The sequence below is a fragment of the Podarcis filfolensis genome, assembly GCF_964270895.1.
Source record: "Podarcis filfolensis genome assembly, chromosome: 4".
NCBI lineage: Eukaryota > Metazoa > Chordata > Lepidosauria > Squamata > Lacertidae > Podarcis > Podarcis filfolensis.
The window spans coordinates 81253571-81277039 of record NC_139607.1 but is presented as its reverse complement, the minus strand read 5'-3'; the positions used below and the strand labels follow the sequence as shown (position 1 = coordinate 81277039).

The window sequence follows — 23469 nt, the reverse complement described above, 5'->3', positions numbered from 1 at the left end:
AATATTTTAAAATTGCTTGTTGCCTAAAACTGGTTATACTGGAAATCAGTGTTAGAAACTGAGATATCAAAGCCAGGAGCTAAATGGCACCTTAAACCTAGGTTATGGGCACAACAAAAGAATGTCTAGGTGAACTTTTTTATAAGAAGAATACAACGCTGAAAATAAATGATCTGCAGCTAAAATACTATGTTCATTTTTCACATGGTCTAGTCCTTCCTCTGCCCACCCTCCTAATATTCTTAAGAGGGTCTCTTCTCCAGTCTTCAGAGAGTAGCTGGAAGTGGGGAAGCAGAAAAAGGTCCCCCTTTCCTTCCACTCTGCAGTTTTAATCTGAAGTCTTAGGCGCAGTCCTGCACCCAGAGCTCAGAAACTTCTCGCACTAATGAAATTCCGCAGCAAAATGCGCCTATTTTGAAACTATTCAACCCACACATGTGGGCACCTGGAGGCATAAATTACAATTAATGTGTCCTCTCCTACCCATTAAAACCCATCCCATAGTTTGGGTGTCACTAATGCATGGATAACTGGTGAGGTCCACTGTCTCAAGGTAGGGTTGCAGCTGGTGCATCAGCCTATGCTGACGCAAGGCAATCCTGGCCACAGCCACAGCTGAGCCTCCTCCCAGTTAGCAGTGTGTACAGGAGCACTCCCAAGCAGTTATTGTAGTGGAATCCATCCAAGACTAGCTGTAATACTTTGCACTTTAAATTGCCACAAGATCCTCATGGTAGTTTTGCTGCAACAGACTAACATAGCTAATGGAATGTTTCCCTTGTTACTATTCTGCTGTTTGTTTTCATTACTTAATTTTGTTACTTGATTTCCAATCAAGACTCTTGATCTATAGACGATGTTGTAAAATGCCAATGCTGTGCACTGTTTTCATGATGCCAAATACAGTGGTACCTCTGGTTATGAACTTAATTCGTTCTGGAGGTCCGTTCTTAACCTGAAACCGTTCTTAACCTGAGGTACCACTTTAGCTAATGGGGCCTCCTGCTGTAGGCGCGTGATTTCTGTTCTCATCCTGAGGTAAAGTTCTTAACCCGAGGTACTACTTCTGGGTTAGCCGAAGTCTGTAACCCAAGGTGTTTGTAACCTGAGGTACCACTGTATATAGGACCCATGAGGAGAGTGTGGAAATATTATAGTTCTCTTTGAGATTTTCCTGACAATAATTACCATAATCCTAGCATAAAGATAAGGAGAGTTTGTTGAGCAAAGGTTAGGTGCATTATAGGGCTACCCTGTAAGGACAGCAGAAGGCAAATAATGTGTGCACTGCTTCAAGAGGCAAGTGTAACAGTGAGTCAATGGTGGAATCCACACACATATGAAAAAACGCTGTGAAAATGCTTTTTTAAAAAATCATTTTGAAAAATACATTGAATTTTGCATAGCTCTCCATCTAGTTTCACACTCGTATATTGCACTTTACAACACATTTAAAATGTTTTATTTGCAGCTGTATATCTGAGTCCACTATCTGTTCTCTGTGTTTCATGTTGCTGGCTCAGCATACTGGGTGGCTGTCAATTGGAGGAATGTACCGTATTTTTCGCTCTATAAGACGCACCAGACCACAAGACGCACCTAGTTTTTGGAGGAGGAAAACAAGAAAAAAAATATTCTGAATCTCAGAAGCCAGAACAGCAAGAGGGATCGCTAGGCAGTGAAAGCAGAGATCCCTCTTGCTGTTCTGGCTTCTGGGATAGCTGCGCAGCCTGCATTTGCTCCATAAGACGCACACACATTTCCCCTTACTTTTTAGGAGGGAAAAAGTGAGTCTTATAGAGCAAAAAATACGGTATATGCCTCTCTCTGCCTATCCTCAAAAGAGGCAGCATTGCAACCCAAGTGTGCCCTCATTCACCCCACTGAACTTCCTTAGAAACTAGTCTTGTAACTTGGTCCTTACAAAGAGGGCATGCTGAGCAAGATTTGAGACACACAAAAAAGTCCCGGGTTGCAATCGTACACTTGACACAGGAGTAAGACCTACTGAACTCATTGGGACTTAACATCTGACTAGACAGGTAGAGGACTGAACTGTTGGTTTTATTACCGCCTTTTCTACAGCTGCTGCTTCCAGATTATTATTCACCTTGCTTGACAACAAGGTAGTAGGAGAGTAGACAGCCCACCAACCTAAAAATTATTCTCACCAGTAACTACAGTGAAACCAAAGAAAGCAGCACAGGGACCAAACCTTGCAACATATCCAGATACCTACACAAGCAATACTGTTACAGGACCTAATGATATTGTGACTGGCATCATGGGCTTATTCACCTGCTCATTCCAATATGATATGGGATATCATCTACTAGCGATGCCTCTCTACACAGAAGAACAAACGGCTACAAATCTTGACACCAGAAACAGCAGTAGCTAGAAACCATTCTGAGAACATGTCAACATGCAGGGATATAACTGTCAACGGAATTTCCAAGAGAGACTCCAGTGTGCAACCACTGAATTACTACAGAGGAATCTTTGTTCAGGAGCAGGCTTCACTTCCTCTTCTGTCTTCCTGAGAGACCAGAGAAGCCCTGTTTATCATGGGGTGGGGAGGGATTACAGATTTCTAATCCCATGTACCAATACCAGGATATTTGTGCTACTATGAGGCATGGCTGGCCTAGTGGAGTGGGTGTCTCTTGGCTGCCATTCTGACAATGGCATTGCTGCTGCTTACCTGGGTGATGCGGAAATGGGGCTGGGTGTTGGCAAGGGCAGGGCTCCGTGGGTGCAAAAGTTGAGCCAACTGCTGCTACCCTACCTAATCCCTGCACCATCCAGGTGAGTAAAAAGTTAGAAGGTAAAGGACCCCTGGATGGTTAAGTGCAGTCAAAGGTGACTATGGGGTTGTGGCACTCATCTTGCTTTCAGGCCAAGGGAGCCAGCGTTTGTTCACAGACAGCTTTCCGGGTCATGTAGCCAGCATGACTAAACCGCTTCTGGCGCAACGGAATACTGTGACGGAAACCAGAGCGCACCGAAACGCCGTGTACCTTACTGCCACAGCGGTACCTATTTATCCACTTTTGTAGATGGCATGCTTTTGAAACTGCTAGGTTGGCAGCAGCTAGGACAGAGCAACAGGAGCTCACACCGTCATGGGGATTCGAACCGCCAACCTTCCGATCAGCAAACCCAAGAGGCTCAGTGGTTTAGACCACAGCGCCACCTGCGCCCCTTTCATATCCAGGTGAGTGGCAGTGACAGCACCGTCAGAAGTGCAGCTCCACAGCAGCACCGATCTCAACAGCCACTCCTGGTTATCACCAACACTGCCTTAGGAAGTCTAGACATTTTGCTGCTATGTAATTATGTACCGTAATTATCACTGCCTGTTCTTTTGGCCTTTCTCTACTCTTTGACCTCTCCGTTCCACTATTATAGACTTCATGCATTTGATTAAGCAGACTCTATTATTAAAACCATTGTTAGCCTTTAAGGTGCTTCATTGTTTTTCTTGCATTTAGGCTGATTGATATTTTGGGATTTCTTTGATGGATATATTATTTTAAATTTTGTATTAGGGATAAGTGGAAAAGCTAGGCATATCCGTTATCATTTTAAAAGGAAAAAATCCAAAGGAAAAAGACTGTGGTGGTAGTTTAACTAATTATACAATTGTGTTGACACAGTCTCATGAACTGCATTCCAAGCATTATACCTGAATCTTTTCCAGAGTGTATAGTTGCATAATGGTACTTTTCCACAGTTCCATATGTTTGAAAACCCATACATGGGAATTGTAAAGGGGGGGGGGGAAACACTAGCTGGTGTAATATGTGCAAAGGTGCATCGTTTTGTAGAATATCAGCCTCTCTGAACAATAGGCCAATTTATTTAGAAGCAGAAGTCAGGCCTCTAAAATCTGTACATCATTAACTGGTGAGGGTATGATAAGGTAGAACCACTGGGTTAGATCCATACCATGTTATTTGAACTTGGGTTTCACTGAAATCAATGCGAAACATTTGAATTTACATGGGAAAATGCTGAGTAGACATGATTAGGATTGCACTGTTGGCCACAGTCCTACTGATTTCAATGGGAAAGTTTGAAAACAAATGACTTTCCCAGGTGAAAGTCATTTATTTAGATAATTTATATACAGTACCACCTTTTGCACAAGCCATACAGGTAAATAGATAATATGCATTAAATAACAGTATCCTTTAAAAGCACTTAACAAATTATTAAAGAACCAAGGATTAAAAACCTAGCTATAAAAACACCTAGCAAAAGAATTAATTAGCACCTTTAGAGAAGACAGACAACTAACTAATATATCCCTACATGCAGGTTGAACATCCCAAATTGTCAAAGCTGTCCACTTAACCATTGTTGGCAATATTCATAAGACAGGATGCTATATCCAAAGGGCATCAGGGAGCAAATAGTTGGTCTATTTGCCCAAACTCAAACCATCTATGGTTTACTGAAACAAGGTAACTTCGAACCTTGGTTTATAAAGCTGCTTGTTTCAATTAACCATAGTTAGGATTAAACAGTTCAGCGTTCATATGTAACCCTAAACTGTGGTTAATCAAAATGGAAAGAAAAACTTCCAATTTCTGCACAGCCACACTAGAAGAGCAGAAGGGAGTGAAATCACATGATTTCAGCCTCATTCCTGGAACAATAAAGTTTATCACCACATTCAATAGCAGCCAGTAAGCCTGCTTTGGAGATACTGACCAGGTTCCGGCACTCCCCACTCCTGCTCCCATCTAGGCTGAATCAAGTTATTTTACATCCAAATATTCGCACTTGCCATTGTGGCATTCCGTGAGCAGACCAAGACTATCTTGTTACATTGGGCCGTCTGTTGTTAATTATGTTATGTTCCTGCTAGTTTGCCATTTTCTTGCAATCAGTTTTCATGATTTTAAATTATTGTTGCTGTGTTCGAGTTGTGTGGTTGTAAACCACTTTGAAATCAGTCAGCGAAAGGTGATGTAGAAACTTTGAAAATGAAATAAATTGGCAACGTATTATGAAATTGGTAAAGTAATATATAAAGCAGTTTATATACAAAAGCATTATTAAATAGTTATTGATAAAGTTTCAAGAACGGCTTGTAGAATACCCTAGGCTTTTTAAACAATTACTAAAGTCACTTGAAAAATATATTCCTTCAAGAAAATCTCTTTGCAAACTTGTCTTTAAGCTGTCCCAAAGCTGTGGTGGTGGCGGTGGTTTTCTTATGCAAGGATATTAACATAGCTATCCCTCTGGAACGTGTTGCAAATTTGTGATGCAAAAAACCCTAATTATTAAAGGAGATTATAATTATATACCCTTTCATTTCAGATACATAGAAAAGAATGAATTATGACAACCAGGATAGTATGTGTTGCTGTAGTCTTAGATGACTGCTTATATAAACCTCATTCATTTACAATTACATCGTAAATACAAATCCCTGATGAAAGTCGTGTGCCTACAAGCTACTTGGACTGGTAGAACTGGTGTGGTCAAAACACATCACCAGTGATGGTTCCATAGCAGATTTTCCCAACCCCAGTGCCTCAACAGATGTACCGTCAAGTACTTCAGCTGGAAACATTGTGAGGTTCAAACCAAAATTCTGTAGGACTAAATATGTAAATTCTTCACATACATAGAAATCCATACGGATACTGCTAGGTTTCAAAAGTGAAACATTTGTTGTGGCTTCCTTATACCATGCATCACATTATGACTTTAAAAATTGTCTCTCTTGCATGAAGCACATCAGCCCAATTCGACTCAGCAATTTAAGACCCTTGTGGTTCCTTCCAACGCTACAATTCTGTCAATAGTATAAAGGTTTAGAAGTCTCCCTTGAAGAAAAGCTATATATACCGATTCATCTTCAGAGCAGTCCTACCTCATAGATGATATTTTCTCATGCACCTCAGCCCCAGCGAGGAGGTCTCAAGGCACAACTTCACGGTCTTCTCAAAGAGATGGTGCAGCAGTAAACCAGGCTTCTCCTCCCAGGGCTCTGCTCAATGAGGGGAGGATGAAGCAGTTATGGAAATCACCTATGAATGCAGCACTTATCACCCACTATCAGATGCTGCACCCACAAGGGATTACATGAAAGCCCACCAGAAGCCAGGCTCCTCTGTTGGATGTCATATAACAGGTTTTCAGCTAATCTGCCTAGCTCCAATACAAAGCACTAACATTCATCTACTTATAGGGATGCTTCGCGTAATTAATGTCCAAATAATAATTGAATTGCTCTTCAACTGCTTTACTCCTCCTCTGATACGATTAAGTTCCACTCGTGGTAATTTGCAACATCATTTAGTAGAACACTATAAATGGGTCTGCCACATTAGCAGAAGACTGCGGCTACATTCTCAACAATCTCAATGAATATACATTTACTCCTGAGAATAGCAATTTTTAGCAGCATAAATCAAAGCCATTACGGCTAAAATTAAAATATTCCTCAGAATTCCAGGACGGCCATGAACTTACTTTTAATGGCCCTGGCAATCACCATTTAACTTCTACGATTTATAATTATGGTAACTTCTCAACACAGGGGTTCTACCACTGAGTTAAAGAGAATCTTGTCCAAGTTTAATCTTAGGGACAGGTAGAATATAAATTTAAATATGTAAATAATAATTCATGTACTGGTTAAAACAAATTGTTCATTCTTGCATACCACTTTTTCTCAAGCGCTCTACGTGGGGTTACCTTTGAAAGTGACCCGGAAACTACAACTAATCCAGAATGCGGCTGCCGAGACCACATAACACCAGTTCTGAAAGACCTACATTGGCTCCCAGTACATTTACGAGCACAATTCAAAGTGTTGGTGCTGACCTTTAAAGCCCTAAATGGCCTCGGCCCAGTATACCTGAAGGAGTGTCTCCACCCCCATCATTCAACCCGGACACTGAAATCCAGCTCCAAGGGCCTTCTGGTGTTTCCCTTACTGCGAAAACTGAGGTTACAGGGAACCAGGCAGAGGGCCTTCTCAGTAGTGGCGCCTGCCCTGTGGAACGCTCTCCCATCAGAGGTCAAGGAGATGAGTAATTATATAACATTGAGGAAGCACCTGAAGGCAGCCCTGTTTAGGGAAGTTTTTAATGTTTGGTGCTTTATTGTATTTTTAATATTTTGTTGGAAGCCGCCCAGAGCAGCTGGGGAAACCCAGTGATATGGGCGGGGTATAAATTATAAATTATTATTATTAGCATCATAATTTCAAAATTATTTACACAAAATTAAAATGAACATTAACCACAAGATTCTCAAACTGCATTAAAACTATAGTGTGATGTTGTGGTGTTGGAATTAGACAGTCACTTTTGCCTTTTTATGATAAGCACAAGATGAAGTACATAAACAATTGAATTCTCTGTAAGGTTCCACAGTGTTATAGACTGAAATACATTTAACACTAGCTGCAAAAACTTTCCCATCCAAGCTAGCTACATTGGCGTCAGTAACTATCATTCAATGAATCCCTGTTCAGACCTGTACAGATAACAGCATGTGGTAACTTCAAAAGTAAACTTCACAGTGGGATGATGCATTATCCGAATCTACCCTAGCTTATCTCAAGCTCAAATTTAATACTGGCATAAAAATAGCCCACAAACATAACAGAGATTTCATTACATATGTTTATTGACAAGCAAAGTGAAGATATTTACCAGTGTTAAGAGAGCTTCAATATTTCAGAACAGAAGCAAGTTAGAACAAAATGACTTTTAAAAAGCCACACTCATATTTAATAAAATGAAATTAATGTTATGGCAATTATTTAGAAGTTGTATTATAATTCCACCATGATGTGGTTTAAATAAAGAAAAGACGTTCTCTTTCTGTTGAATTTGCTAATGAGGTTTTGAACATCATGTAGCTATTAGCATAATGGACCCAATCAGTCAGTATAGCTCATCCCCGTCAACAAAATAGCCCTGAACACCATGCAATCATTAACAGACAATTGAAAAGTCATCATCATAAAATGGCAGCACAAAAACAACATCACCAGTAACCAAAAATAAAACAATTATACAGGGCTGTGATAATTAATCCAAGCTGAAACTCAACTAAACAAGATGGTCTTTACAGGTCTACAGTCTAGAAGCAGCTAGGGTAGTCTCCCAAAGGAGGGAAATCCAGATGAGAAAACCCTGTGCCCGGCACCTGCCATCCAAATGGAGGACAAGGAACTCCTGAGCAGAGTCTCCCCTGCTGAAGTTTCTTCTGTATCTATAATCCTTTTAAAACTTCACATTAAGACTAGGGCTAGGCGATATCTGATTTTCAACACTGTAATATATCACCAGCTAAACATTATGATATATTGATATATCACAATGTCTGAAATAAGGATGGAGCTATGCAGAGGCATTTGTTGGCTTCACAGTTTTTCCTGCACCATTATTTTTGCATAGTATGTGTGCGCATGCACACACACATCATGATTCACTATATATTGCCCGGTCAAAAATTATAAAGCCAGTATCACAGTACAGTGGTACCTCAGGTTACATACGCTTCAGGTTACAGACTCCGCTAACCCAGAAATAGTGCTTCAGGTTAAGAACTTTGCTTCAGGATAAGAACAGAAATCGTGCTCTGGCGGCGCAGCGGCAGCAGGAGGCCCCATTAGCTAAAGTGGTGCTTCAGGTTAAGAACAGTTTCAGGTTAAGAACGAACCTCCGGAACGAATTAAGTACTTAACCCGAGGTACTACAGTATGGACTTCAAACTGGCTTTGGATGATATACTGATATATCACCCAGCCCTAGTTAAGACATGGAGGAAAACTGAGCAGCATGCCCCATGTTGTGTGCAAGTTATGCTACAGGAGGACCCTATGAGGTATCAACTACACTCCCCACCTGTGAAGGCATCTGCCAAGGTTACTGGTTCATTCCGTGTGGTATATAAAATATTGATATTTGTCCCATGGCCTAAGGCTTTCAATCTCACAAAAAGGCAGTTAGTTGGTTAGCAATGATGAAAACAAGGTCATCAGTTTATCTACAGAAATATTTTAAATCTGATATAAATTGTTGCCAATAAGAATTCTTCTACTTCATAAGACTAAAAAAAGGGAAAAACTGATTTTAAAAATGCTTTTCTCATATATATTTATGTATATTGAATATGATACAGTAATCTGTGGCTGAGGCATTGGCTGGTTCCGCCTTCATAGTGGAGAGACACGCTTTGCAACCAAATGACTCCAGATCCAACCCTTGGTATCTCCAGGCAGATAAGTCTCCTGTTTGAATTCCTAGAAAGCCAGTGCCACTCAGTGTGGACAATACTAGATGGACCAATGATCTGATTTGATATGACGAAGCTTTCTTGATTGGTTCAACAACCAACACATAGTTGCATAGCTTCTACACTGACTAGTACAAGAAATGTGTCTGCAATGGTATTTGAAACTGGAATCACTGTAGAGAACTGAACTAAACAGAAGGAACTGATTCAGGTAAGATAGTCAACACAGCAGACCAAAGGGTTATTTTTGAATGAGCTTCTCTTATCAATGAGCTGTATAGAACCCTGTTGAGAAAACTGTTTAGCTACCAAGCTATCAACATCATATGGGTCCTGAATTTAGTACTCAAGGCTTCAGACAACACATCTGGAACAAGTAATATAACCTATGACATTGTAAACTGCATTTGTTTACTTGATTTTAGGGAAAGCTTTTTTAATCCCTAAAGACACGATGCAATTGGAAGAACAGTCAACAGAACCAGGTTAAAAACAACATCATCTTCCAGTCAATGTTATATGTTCCTGTGTAGATTTATTGCCATCACAGACACCATACCAAAGTCTATGATGCAAAGTTCATAATGTTAAAAGCCCTTTAACATTAATGAAACAGACTTGTCTCCAAATTAATTTGCTTATAATCTCAGCTGATCATAAATCAGGGTGTGATGGCTAGTACTCAACAGAGCAGAATGCAGCCCAAAGGAACAACCAGTCATTATTTTTGTCCCAGCTTAATCTTATATTCCCCAAAATGCAAGCTCAAACACATCTTGGGCTAAATGAACCACAAAGTATAATTATAACAAGCATCATTTTAAATGAATAACATCAGTGTTCTGTACTATTAATATTTAAGGGAGTGCTGATAAGAAGCCATCCCAGAGTAAAATTACTAAAATTACATAATAATTAGTAATTTCTGTAATACAGGATGTTACTTAAAATGAAGGAAGTCTTGCATTGAAGGTGCAATTTACAATCAAATATGCAGTCCCACTGAAATCCATGCATCTGCCCCAAGGGTTTAAGATTGTAGCTTTAGATAAAAAAAATTCCAGCCTTAATTAACTTGACTACAGTTACGTGGATTGACCAACTCTGGCATTTGCAACTGAGTCTTCCATGCTTTTAACATCTGCTTGTGGAAGAGACGCATGTGCCCATTCAAATACCAATCCAGTGATGACTGCCTCTTTGGTTTAAAGATTATGCATATCGTCAGATTTAATTTCCTTTTTCAGTTTAGCCAGGCGTGCAAGACATTCATCTCGCCAGTGTCTTCTGGCATTTAGGTGTTCAGGGTCAGCTGGGGTCTTTTCACACATTGCCTGGAAAGAAAAGGTTAAAAAAAATACAAGTCACAAATAGGAGAACTACAGTCATACCTCGGGTTACAGACACTTCGGGTTGCGTGTTTTCGGGTTGTGCACTATGCCAAACCCAGAAGTACCGGAACGGGTTACTTCCAGGTTTCGGCACATGTGCAGAAGCGCTAAATCATGCATGCGCAGAAGCGCTGAATCGTGACCCGCACACGTGCAGACGCAGCACTGCAGGTTGTGAACGCTGCGGGTTGCAGACATGCCTCCCGCACGGATCACGTTCGCAACCCGAGCGTCCACTGTACAAGTAGGACCTGTAACAAAATCTTGCATTGTGTCCTTCTACCTAAAAGAAGTGCAAAGCAATTTCAATTTGTTGTGGAAGCAAAGGTCCTTTCCATTCAACCAGTATAGTAAAGGTAAAGGTAAAGGGACCCCTGACCATTAGGTCCAGTCGTGGCCGACTCTGGGGTTGCGGCGCTCATCTCGCTTTACTGGCCGAGGGAGCCGGCGTACAGCTTCCGGGTCATGTGGCCAGCATAACTAAGCTGCTTCTGGCAAACCAGAGCAGCGCACGGAAACGCCGTTTACCTTCCCGCCGGAGCGGTACCTATTTATCTACTTGCACTGTGACGTGCTTTCAAACTGCTAGGTTGGCAGGAGCAGGGACCGAGCAACGGGAGCTCACCCCGTCGTGGGGACTCGAACCGCCAACCTTCTGATCAGCAAGTCCTAGGCTCTGTGGTTTAACCCACAGCGCCACCAGTATATAGCACAACAAATGGTAAATCCAGGTATCTCCCATCCATCTAGTTAGGGCTACAGTTTTGGAGATATCATGTTAACGTTAGTCCTAGAGAAAGAAGTTTGTACAGGAATCATAATGCGTAGACTAATTTTAAAGTGTTTTTTAAAATAAACATCAGACAGTGTAATCAAAGTGGGATGCAACCATGGTTTATCCTGTTTATTCTTATCTGGTCCTGAACAATGCCATTGTGTGTTTTTTTATTTTAATTTTTTATTTATGGTTTTCGGTTATATACATTTCAATAGTTTTGCAGCCATTTAAAGATTTCAAAACTTGACTTCCTTCCTCCTCTTTCTGCAGTTCCTTAAATTTATTTTATCATTTCCTGCATATTTTAACTTAACTTATTCTTTTAGTAATCTGCTTTAATTATATACTCTTATGAAACTGCAGGTTATTACAATAATCCTGCCAATTTGTCATGCCACTGCGTTTTTAAGCAACATAAAAGATTCCTGGTCCTTGGCCCTGTAGGCGTAAGCACATGCTGGGCATTTGACCTCCTTTTTGTCTCCTCATAGACATTGTAAAGCAATTTGTCTGTTTAGATGTCATTTTGAGTGTATCCTTAGAGAGGTAACTTACGTAAGGTGAAATACTTAAGCCTCTGCTTTTGTGAGGCATAAAGACAAGAATGGGCCTTGAAAGTTAAGAGAGACACTGGTGCCAGTAAGATAAGAATGAGACAGGCTGTTCTGGGAAGATTATACATTAAAGGAACTGAATGGAGAATGTTAAATCATCCTAGAGTGGAAAGAACAACATGACTAGCAAGAAGAGGTTCAGCTTTGTATCATGGAAGCATTTTTGCCCAATGTGTAAGAGTGCTCCAGATAATGACAACCAGTTTGTTGAATTAATGAGGTGACCCAAATATTCCAAAGTTGAGCATTTCAACTTACCTCTGACGAAAATACAGTGTTAGGTCCTTTGGGCATGTATAGTGGTTCCTTCACCCCCTTTTTTAGATCAAACTGTCATTGCCTTTGGTTAGAGCCATATTGCCTTCTTATTTTGCATGTGGTTAATGTAATGATGTAGGGCGTACAACAGGTAAAGGTGGTGCGTATGCGCAATTCATTTGTATGCTACACTGCAGAAGTGCCACCCAAAGTGGTAGCAGGCCATGAGCAATTGCTCACTGAGTCATATGCCTGCAGTTCATGCAAACTGGGCCCAGGTTGACTCTGCTGATCTCAACATCTATTAATTTATACAGTGTTGGAATTCATTGTTCATTAAACTTCCAAACAAAAGCCAACTGATGTGTAAACTGTACCAAAAATGGGTAAGAGCTGTTTCCTAAAAACAACTAAGATATTAAATGCAGGCTGTAAGTTTGATGGATGTCATGTTACTCCAATTTGCACATGTACCTGATTGATTTTCTGTTCCGTTTTCCCTGCAAAATCCGGTATTGGCCCAAAGGTTTTCAAGACACGTATCATACCTTCACGGTATCTGTCACAATAGTTCAGCATTCCTGAAATACAATTGGAGATCTCTTGTTGGTCTTTCCTAAATAGAGAATTCTACATATACAAAGAACCATAAAACCAACAGAATTTCAGACCTGAGAAGAATTTCAAACTTGAGAAGTACAAATCATGTAGACAAAAAGAAAATATTTACAAGATGTCTGGAGTAGCTGGTGGTTGTTACTTCACATAGATCCATTGAAAACAATTGATCTGCTCTGATTATATTAATGGATATCACCCACTGATATTTACTCCATCTCTTGAGTGATTCAAACTTGGAAGCGTTAGCTATGAAATAATCCTGCTGTCATGAATACTACAGAAATATACAGAGATTATGATGGGGGAGCTGCCTGAAGCATAGTATCCAATACAGTTTCACCTACTTGTTTTGCAGGTGATTTTTTTTATAAGCTTAAAGTAATTCAGAAAGCTTGAAAACAAGCGTATAATGTTACCACATAATGTGGAACCTCAAAAGATTAGGCACCCACACAGGAGGTACTTTGTGTTAAGATAATACTGTGATAGGTAAATGAGAAAATGTCTCTAGAAGCACTGTATTGCTGGCAGGTTTTTTCACTAAAAGGATCTGATAGCGTTTCTTTCTCTTTTTAAGTGCTGCTATGCCAAAATTTTAAAATGCCCAGCTCTGGTATAAGAACTCACTGGACCCAAAATCAGCATTCACCATTATCATATTAAGTCAATTAGATATCCTTATAGTACTTCTCTTGTTAAAAAATGTTAAGGGCTTCCTTTCTGTCTGTCAGCATTCAGTTCTCATGTTTCTCCCTCTCTCTGTGTTCTCACTGACTTGCTGTTGGCACTTGTTCTCTAATCACAAGGCTACTGGCACAGTGCCCTACAGTCAGTTCCCTTCCCATCTATGAAGGATTGTCATTGCAGAGCAAAGACTCTTACGACCCTACTCAGAAGCAAGTCCCAGTAGTGCAGACAGGACAGCAGCCATAAGCAACATCCTTGGGAGGAGCAGCTAAAGGCATTCATTTCCCAAATAGTGAAGTCCATTGGATATCCTATAGGTTTATGGGTGGTTGTTGTTGTTGTTTTAAATTCAGACCCTTCAAAAATGAATCAGGTTCTCCCTTCCAGAACAAATGGAACAACCCAACAAGTTCCATTTGTGTAGTATCCCCAAAGGTTGAGAATAAGTTGGACCCAGCAAGCTTCCACAAGTCTAAGGGATTGGAATTATTTTCTTTTCTCAGTCAAGCCAGTGAAGTAACTCTTATTTTTTTGTTCCTGGATCTGTAGCTGGAGATGTTTAGCACATGAAATGTACCAAATGGACTAGAACAGTCTGGCACAATTTTTGATAGATCAGACCAGACCAGACACAGCTCACCACAGGCTGAATTAACTTTGTTTTTGTTTTCTACCTAGAAATGCAAAAAAGTGTGTGTGTGTGTGTGTGTGTATGAGACAGCATGCGAGTAGAGCTCCTTGCACGTCACAATACAGAACTGGAAGTTTATTATTGTTTTGGTGGATCATATATTGTGTAGACCTAGTCTTAGGGTGCTTCTATGTGATGACACTCTGAATTGGAACACTAGTCACCCACAAGCTGCGTGTAAAAAACCATTTTTACCAGGCCTGAACTGGGGATAAAGCTACATGCCAAAGCAGTAATCCTTTATCTAAACCCGATTCTCCTCTTTAATGAAGTACCTCATGTTGCCAATTCTTATCATTCATCATGGTGATGTTTGGAACAGCTTTTACAAATGGCCCGGAACATCCTGATACTGAAGATTATGGTGTAAAGAAGAACAGGATTTAGGTCTTAGATCTGACCTGTTAAACCGATATTCACAACAACTCCATATCATGAAACATTTGCCTTGGAAACTCCCATGTTTAAATCTTAGTGGAACAAATGGCATACCTTCTGCATTCAGATGCATGGTTTCCAGGGGTCCAATAAAAGCGTACCGCATTCCCAAGCCATCAGACATTACAAGGTCCAGATCATCAGAAGATATTACTCCATCCTGCATGGCAAGAACATTATGAATGTTGAAGAACTTCACAAATTCTACTTCTTTGCTTAATCTCTCATCCCAGGGATGGAGAATATATTGAAAACAGAAGGGTTTTAAGTAAACAAATCTGTTACTATTCTTAAATGAACCGTATATATTATATACATGTATTACATCACATACATCACTGAGAGCCAGTGTGGTGTAGTGGTTAAGAGCGGTGGACTCGTAATGTGGTGAACCAGGTTCGCGTCCCCCCTCCTCCACATGCAGCTGCTGAGTGACCTTGGGCCAGTCACACTTCTCTGAAGTCTCTCAGCCCCACTCACTTCACAGAGTGTTTGTTGTGGGGGAGGAAGGGAAAGGAGAATGTTAGCCGCTTTGAGACTCCTGAAGGGGAGTGAAAGGCGGGATATCAAATCCAAACTCTTCTTCTTCTTCTTCTTCTTCTTCTTCTTCTTCTTCTTCTTCTTCTTCTTCTTCTACTATATTCTCTACAGTTAGCTACAGAGTTACCTTCCTATATTACTGTATCATTTTTTATATTATAGTATCAGTGTGCTTTGTCTCTTTTACGGCAGTGGTGTGGAAGCATTGGCCCTCCAGTACAACTTTATCAGCCCTAGCCAACAATTAAAACATCTAAAAACTAATAACGGAAGCATCACACAGGTTTTCTGAGATGTAAATCCAAGTATATTTGGTAGAGAGCAAAGAGTCTTTGGAAGAAGCAAGAGAATCTTGGATAGTGGTGGGCTGAGCTGGAGATATAAAGGTATTGGGATAGAAGAGCAAGGTTTTGGAAGGCTTTGAAAGTAATGACAAGGAATAGCGAGGAAGTCAGTGTTTGGATTTAAGGGTAGGCAACTCATGATCGGGACGTGGGTGGCGCTGTGGTCTAAACCACTGAGCTTAGTGCTTGCTGATCGGAAGGTCGGCGGTTTGAATCCCTGCGACAGGGTGAGCTCCCATTGCTCGGTCCCAGCTCCTGCCAACCTAGCAGTTCAAAAGCATGTCAAAGTGCAAGTAGATAAATAGGTACTGGTCCAGTGGGAAGGTAAACGGCATTTCTGTGCGCTGCTCCGGTTTCACCACATGACCCAGAAAAACTGTCTGTGGACAAATGTTGGCTCCCTTGGCCAATAAAGTGAGATGAGCACTGCAACCCCAGAGTCGTTCGCGACTGGACTTAACTGTCAGGGGTCCTTTACCTTTACCTTAACTCATGATCAGTCTAATGAGAAAGTTTGATGATTTGGGCGGAAGAGTACCAGAGACCAAGCTGAGACAATGGAAAACCACAGGACAAAACTCCTGTAGTTTAGGTGAGAGATAACCAGGACATGGAGCAGTTTTTTGCTAAGGGGATGAAAAGGAAGAGCCATATTTTTACAATGTTGTGAAGCAGCATGACTTGGGCATGGGCTGAACATGGGGAACAAAGGAAATGAGTAAAACATGAAATCACGGCTATATGCCTGTTCAACAGGCTTAATGTTAACACTATAAAAGGATAAGCAAAGTGTACACAGAGAGAGGAAGGCTTGGGATGGAAGAAGTTCAGGCTTAGATACAGTAAACAGTTTAATTTAAACTTGACACGGTAACAAAGCATCTGCACAGAAATATATGAGAAAAGCAGCAGGAGATGTGGGATTAGAGTGAGAGGGAGAGATAGAGCTGGCTATCATCTGCGCATAGGTGGTACCAAAAGCCATGGGATTTAATGAGGAAACATGGAGTTAGCATGTACCAACGCAGAGAGGGAAAATGAGGAAAAGCTGGAGATGATTTTAAAAATACACTCACTTATATTCTATTTATTTGTTTATTTTTAGAACAGTGGGACATTGGCATGTTCAAAGAAGCGGGAGAGAGGGGCTGATTATGTGGAAGGGAGGAAGGATAACAACAGGAGAGATCCCTCAAGGAAGCAAGTGAGGATGGGATCGCAGGGGACATATGGAGGGGCAAGAAGAAACTAGGGTAGTTAACTTATCAACTGAGATCTGGGGGGAAAGAGGAAAGGCAGGAAGTTTTTTAAATGTTTATTATGTTTTTATATATGTTGGAAGTTACCCAGATGGCTGAGGCAACCCAGTCAGTTGGGCAGGGTACAAATATTTGGTGGTGGTGGTGGTGATGATGATGATGATGACATAGACAGCAGAGAGGGGCAAGAGACCAGAGTGAACAGCTTTGGATATCAAACTGTATACTTTTGATTATTAGAATATTTGACTTTTTAGAATAAATGAGCATTTAAATTTGATGCTGGCAGCTAAAACCAAAAATAACAATTCTTTTCAAAAGACTTGGCTGCATAAACTATTATGAAGCTGCTCTGTACATTGTATGTAAGTAATGACTTTCCAGTTTATGCAAGGCACATTAGTGCAATCCTGCAGGGTGGGGCAGGGCACAGATTATGAGTAGAAGAGAGCAGAATTTCAGAAGAAATGTTAAGCGTTCTTGTCCCACTTTCACTTCTTTTGAACAATTATGGTTTCCACCTACAGTACAAATTTTGCTTTTGCTTTAAAAGTGCCTTTTAAAATGGAATTCTCCCAGGTGTGCGTCTTCATGGTTGGAACAAGATGACTGAATACAGACAATGCAGGTGCCACACAACTGCTATGAGAAGCTGCTTGCATCATGTAGGCAATTTGCATGGCTTCAACATGCCAACGCTTTCAGGAAACTCCCAAATCTCCTATGTGGCATCCGTCACAAAGTGCTGTTCAAAGCTCAGTTAAATCTACAGGGTACATTTCCAAGAAATAGCAGCACACCCTAAAAACAGGTTAGGACAAGTGCATCCTCTTGGCTGCTCCACAGGTTGCTGAAAACTTCTATAAGGCTATCCCTAACATATTTACAAAGCTGGGGTTTCCCCCATTTTTTAAATAAGGCTTAGATTAGAATACATATTCTTAGCTAAGAAAGTCACATTCCATCGTGGCATACGGAACAGTTTCTGTAGCATAACTAAGGAAATTACGGAAAGGCAGACCTCATTTCCAGAGGGCTACAGATACACAGCTCTGTCCCTGTTTAGTTGGTAATGCAGATCTGTAACACTCATAGCAGAAACCACAATCCTGCATCACCAGTTGAACTGGCACGTAATTGCACGTTCAGTGAATTGTGCTGTTTGGAGCCATTCTGCGATTCTGAAGAAAGAGCTATGGTAGACATTTGTCTAGAAGTTATATAAAATACACAGCGATATAGGTCCCTGCAGAAATACCATCCAGAAAAAACGATGCCAGTGGCCAATCTGACATACCGCCATACATATATACTCTCCAGATCATTCCATTAAAATGCATCTTAAAAACCAAAAGCAGTGTTGAAAGAAGTCCTTAACAGGAGTTTGGTGAATTCCATTCATTGGCAATTTTCTCAAGAGCTTGCAGATATCAGGAACTCTACAGCACAAAATCTATTTTCCCTTCTCCAGGATACTTACTATATAAGTTGTCAGGGACTTGAGCAGGCTAGTTTAATTTCTTTCTCTGTCCTCCATTTCCTTTTATTTTCTCCTTTGACTGACACACAAAAACACTGGATGTCTCAACTATAGATTCAACTGATAGACCCACACTTGACTTAATGTTTCTTTAGACTCTACTCCTCATCCCTAACACCCACCCACACCCACGGTTCAGATGCCATAATATTTTTGTAAGCTCTGAGGCTCTTGTCTGGATGTTGTTTTCCAAATTAACATACTTGTGTACTTCTGTGTACCTAGGGAATCCACAAAGTATGTACAAGTCACTCCTTTATTTCTGGGTAAAATAAAATAAATAATGACAAAACATGATGTCGAGATATTAAATTTTGCTGTACGGTATTATTATACTTCAAAATGTCTCCCCCCACAACAGAATAAGGCCTTTATTTAAAAAGTGCTTAGAAATCTGTAAATAGCTGGCATGTCTATAGCTAGAAGGCCATCGACAAGTTCAAATTTCACATTCCCTTAGTAAGTCAGATCAGATGTTCAATTGACACACAAATAATTTTGTCCCTGCTGCCAAAAGAGTGTCTTTTAAAGACTACCTGTTGTTCTTTGTGCTTTTAGGAGTTCTTTACAGTCTTACAACATACAATTACAAATCCTTTGACTAATTCCCTTAGGAAGAAATCCTGCTCACTGTTGAGCCAGGTAAGCAGCAGTGAAGAAAGTAGCTGCTGTCCTAATGGTGCCTTCCAAAGGTCTCTCTGGGGGCAACAAAATAAAGGAAGAAAAATAAGCTATTCAGTTCCACACATTACAAAAGCACCATGAGCAACTTCTGCTTCTCCTTTCGCCATTGCTGCTGCAATGCAGCAAGTGGGAGTTATGGATCTCCTCCCCTGCAAGATCACTGGGGTCACAGGTCACGCTGTGGTGACTAGTTGCACGTCCCACATTACAGCAAAAGCAGACTTGGCTTGATTATTCTTTGACGTGTCGAAAGCATCTCCCACCCTATAGCACAATCTGTTTTCAAAATGAGTTTAAAAACTCAAACAGAAGATGAACCTGTAAAAGCAGTTGCTTTATGGGCTTCTTTGGTTTCCTTCCCTAGAATATGGTAAAACTCCATGAATGGATTATGCTGTCAGCGTGTTGTATTCATACTATTTTAAGTGGGAATGAAATAATGTTTAGGCAACGGAGATTGGATGCAATGTATTTTAATAATCCTGAGTTGGTAAATAGTATTAGTAAAGAGTTAAAATATATTTCTCAAAGGAACCAGAGGTCTCTTAGCCTACTATATGGGATGCAGTTAAGGCATATAAGAGGTATAATTGTATTTTTAAAAGGTGTCAGAAATAAAGAAAATGAATATTCCACAAGAAACTCAATTAAAAACTAAGATTAGCACTTAACAATAACTGCACAAACGAAACAGAAGTGTGCAAGGAGGTGAACAATTGAAGAGTCAAGACAACAGCTTGAATAAATGCAAGTTCAGAAGTAGGGGAGATCTTTAATGTTTCTTAGACAAAAACATTTTGAATTTGGTAACAAGCCATCTAAAATGTTAGCAAAGTTATTAGGACAGGCTCTGGCAGAATAAGCGGATGAGACCATTAGGGGGTCCAACAGTCAAGAAGGCAGTTTCTGGAAGTGAGGGGCAGATAGGGCTCATCAACCTGGGAAGGTTGCCCATCTAGGAGAAGGAAAACTCAGTTCCTACACCTCTGTTGCCTTGTGGCTATACTCATCCACGAGAAAGGCTTCAGGAGTAAACTCCAAGGAAAAATCCTGAGGGACATCTTCAGGAGAAGAAAAGGTTAAGGAGTAAACCCTACACAAATTTGGAGTGGAGCCCCTAAGATGGTTGGATGTTGCCTTGTACGCCTCCTTCTGGCAACTCCTGCAGCCAAGCTGGTGCCAAATGTATTGCTCTGCTTTCCTTTGGACCACATCAGTGAGGCTGGGGGTGGGAGTCTTGTCCTCTGGTGCTGTCCAGGACTTCCGTACCCAGTTCTCAGGCTTGCGCCTTGGGGAGGTCACTTCAGTGCTGCAAATGCAGCAGTTTGATTTCATCCCCAGAGGCACACTCCATTGCCTCTCGAGACAGGCACATGCCAACAAGTTGGCATCCACACATTGTTACTAATGAACTTATGAAATGGAAAAATTCCTGCAGAAAAGTAAAGCGCTAGAAACTTTTCCAACCACATCACTGATTGAAAACTCATATCATATGCAGTTTAACCCCAAGACCCCATGTGAAGCAACTCACATACAAGAATGAGGGTGGGGTGGGCAACTTTTGGCTGTCCATATGTTGTTGGGCATCAAACCTCTCCATTCTGAAGGAAATCAGCCCTGAGTGCTCACTGGAAGGGCAGATCATGAAGCTGAGGCTCCAATAATTTGGCCACCTCATGAGAAGAGAAGACTCCCTGGAAAAGACCCTGATGTTGGGAAAGATGGAGGGCACAAGGAGAAGGGGACGACAGAGGACGAGATGGTTGGACAGTGTTCTCGAAGCTACCAGATGAGTTTGACCAAACTGCGGGAGGCAGTGGAAGACAGGAGTGCCTGGCGTGCTCTGGTCCATGGGGTCACGAAGAGTCGGACACGACTAAACGACTAAACAACAACATGTTGTTGGGCTCCTCCAACTCCCATCTTCCTTGACCACTGGCAGTGATAAGAGTTGGAATCCAACACCATAGTCAGGGCTACACCTGATCTATGATATCAAGAGAAAGATATAGGAAACCATGCATAACAATGCTTCCTTGCCATCACACATTGTTTACAGTTACACACAAAGGAAAAACAATAATGGCCTTCACCATTGAAACTCAAGGCAAAGAGAGGAGACTGAGAAATTGCCTTTTTGCTCAAGGAGGTCATAACGAGTATCAGAGAATATGTAACTGTGGGAAATGCTACAAGCAATGTCACTACAAGCCATAATGAACTACACTCCAAAAAAGCAGCAGCAGGAGGAATTTGTCTTTTATTCCCTTGTATCAAATGATTATCAAAAGTTGAGAGATGTGATTCTTGAAAGCTGAGCTTACTGCTGCTTAAAGGATTACTTTCATAGTTGTTTCACTGAGCACAAATGTTATAAAGTATACCCAGAGCCTTCTGAATGCAACAGGAAACGAAGGGAAACAACATGAAAATCAATATTTCTCTCGCTGACCTTTTCACCTTGTTCTTCTGGGCTTGAATGAAAATGGCATTGTTTTGGAGTGTTCCTCATATTACTGTGCAACTTAGCTTGCGTCTCTCTTTTTTTTTAGCATTGACTAATTATCAGTTAATGTTATTGAACAGGGGTTGTTAAGAAAATAATTAAAATATTTCGGAATATTAAATAATTTAAAATAATAATAAGTTTCTGATCCTATTTATTAAAAGTAAGCTCCACTGAGCTCAACGAGACTGATCTCCAGACTAAGCAGTACAATGTAGTCTACTGGAAGCACATTTAAGTCAGTTAAAAAATAAAAATCATACATACACCAACAAGTCTCCATGCTTCACTAATGATTGCATACTGGAGTCGGTTCAGAGCAAAACCATCTATCTCTTTTGTCAACCGAACTGGAGATTGCCCAATCTTCTTCATCAGAGCATAGGTTTTCTCGACTGTAGAAGGTTCAGTTTCTGGGTGGGGAACCAATTCAACCAGAGGAACATAATATGGTGGGTTTACCTTTACACAAAACATATTTAGAAAGAAAAGAAATATATTTATGAACATACTTTTATGGCCAGTTAACATAATTTGCGATCCTTGCATTTCTGGGGGTGGACAAGATAACCCTTGAGGTTCCCTTCCAATTCTATGAAAATCAGTATTATTGACATGAGGCAAGCCCTCCAATAGTAGTATTAGATCAGGGGTCAGCAAGGTTTATCTTGCCTGGGCCAGATCGGTTCCGTGGAGATCTCTCCGTTGGCCGGATTGCACGCGCCCGCAATTTTCGGCATCTGCGCAGACGCGAATTCCGGCACCATGGAAGCATGTCCCCGCGCCGCGCTGCACCAGTGGCTCAGTTCGGGGGCGGCTCGTGGACCGGTCAAAAAACCTCCTTGGGCTGCTTCCGGCCCATGGGCCTTAGGTTGCTGACCCCTGTATTAGATGATAATATGGGCACACCCACCCAGCATTCTACTCACGGACGGACACGTATTTGCATGGCACTGGAAAATAATTTAAATCATTCAATTCAAACCTGGAAATGGCGAGGGAGAGCTGCAGAGTCCTTGTGGCTTGCAAGGGAGACCCTTCCCAGAGCCCGAAGAGGCACCAGTGAGGGCGGAAGAAGCCCCGAAGAGACTGGAGGTGCAGCTGAGCTTTGTTTATGCTGCTCAGCCTCCCCGCCTAGCAGCTGATGTGCAGAGTAGCGCAACAGCCACTTTCCTTCACATGCACCAGTCGCCTGGCAGCCCCAGAGCTTCAATTCTAGTTGTGGATATTTTTGGATACGGTATTTTTTTGGTATGGATTGACAAGAGAGCGGCAGAGGGGCAGTTTAAAGGGTGTTTAGAGGATACTCCCCACTTTATGTGATTTCACTTATGGGTGCGGGGGCCTGGAACATCATCCTTGCATACGTGGGGAGTCACCTGTAACATATCATCAGTGTGGATGGCACTTGACAGAGTATAAGGGGAAAGGCACCTTCCCTGACAAGCTTACAACCTAAAATTTAACACATGCAAAATAGTTGAGGGTGAGAGGGAAGGGTTTAACAGGAGAGCAGTATGAACAGCTGACCAGAAGGTTGGCGGTTCAAATCCCCGCGATGGGATGAGCTCCCGTTGCTTTGTCCCTGCTCCTGCCAACCTAGCAGTTCGAAAGCACGTCAAAGTGCAAGTAGATAAATAGGTACCACTCTGGCGGAAAGGTAAACGGCATTTCTGTGCGCTGCTCTGGTTCACCAGAAGCGGCTTGGTCATGCTGGCCACATGACCCAGAAGCTGTACGCCGGCTCCCTCGGCCAATAAAGCGAGATAAGCGCTGCAACCCCAGAGTCGGCCACGACTGGACCTAATGGTCAGGGGTCCCTTTACCTTTACTTTAGTA

General features: G+C 41.3%; 2 protein-coding genes and 1 long non-coding RNA gene across 12 annotated transcripts in view; 1 reads left to right on the top strand and 2 right to left on the bottom strand.

The window, feature by feature from the left end:
- Positions 1 to 23469, top strand: part of LOC310760567 (uncharacterized protein) — a gene marked incomplete at its 5' end in the record, with an annotated part of 100525 nt that overhangs the window by 58251 nt on the left and 18805 nt on the right. The window contains 2 exons of one of the 10 annotated variants that reach the window (XM_083609329.1): positions 16744 to 16842; positions 16981 to 19444. The exons of 8 other annotated variants lie outside the window; for them this stretch is intronic. In XM_083609329.1, coding sequence (XP_083465455.1) covers positions 16744 to 16842; positions 16981 to 17130 — 249 coding nt within the window. In that variant the 3' untranslated portion in view covers positions 17131 to 19444. Of the gene's footprint in view, positions 1 to 5334; positions 6900 to 16743; positions 16843 to 16980; positions 19445 to 23469 lie in introns of those variants that run through there. One more of the 10 variants, XR_014547014.1, reaches the window with a different exon arrangement.
- CRYL1 (crystallin lambda 1) overlaps positions 7642 to 23469 on the bottom strand; it is a 37613-nt gene continuing 21785 nt past the window's right edge. The window contains exons 5-8 of the mRNA XM_083609287.1: positions 21898 to 22092; positions 14809 to 14914; positions 12792 to 12898; positions 7642 to 10610 (exon numbers count right to left, since the gene is read on the bottom strand). Coding sequence (XP_083465413.1) covers positions 10482 to 10610; positions 12792 to 12898; positions 14809 to 14914; positions 21898 to 22092 — 537 coding nt within the window. The 3' untranslated portion in view covers positions 7642 to 10481. The remainder of the gene's footprint in view (positions 10611 to 12791; positions 12899 to 14808; positions 14915 to 21897; positions 22093 to 23469) is intronic.
- On the bottom strand, positions 19579 to 21188 carry LOC310760631. The gene is made up of 2 exons (XR_014547083.1): positions 21042 to 21188; positions 19579 to 20718 (listed from the first exon to the last, which is right to left on the bottom strand). It is a non-coding gene; the product is annotated as an uncharacterized lncRNA (long non-coding RNA).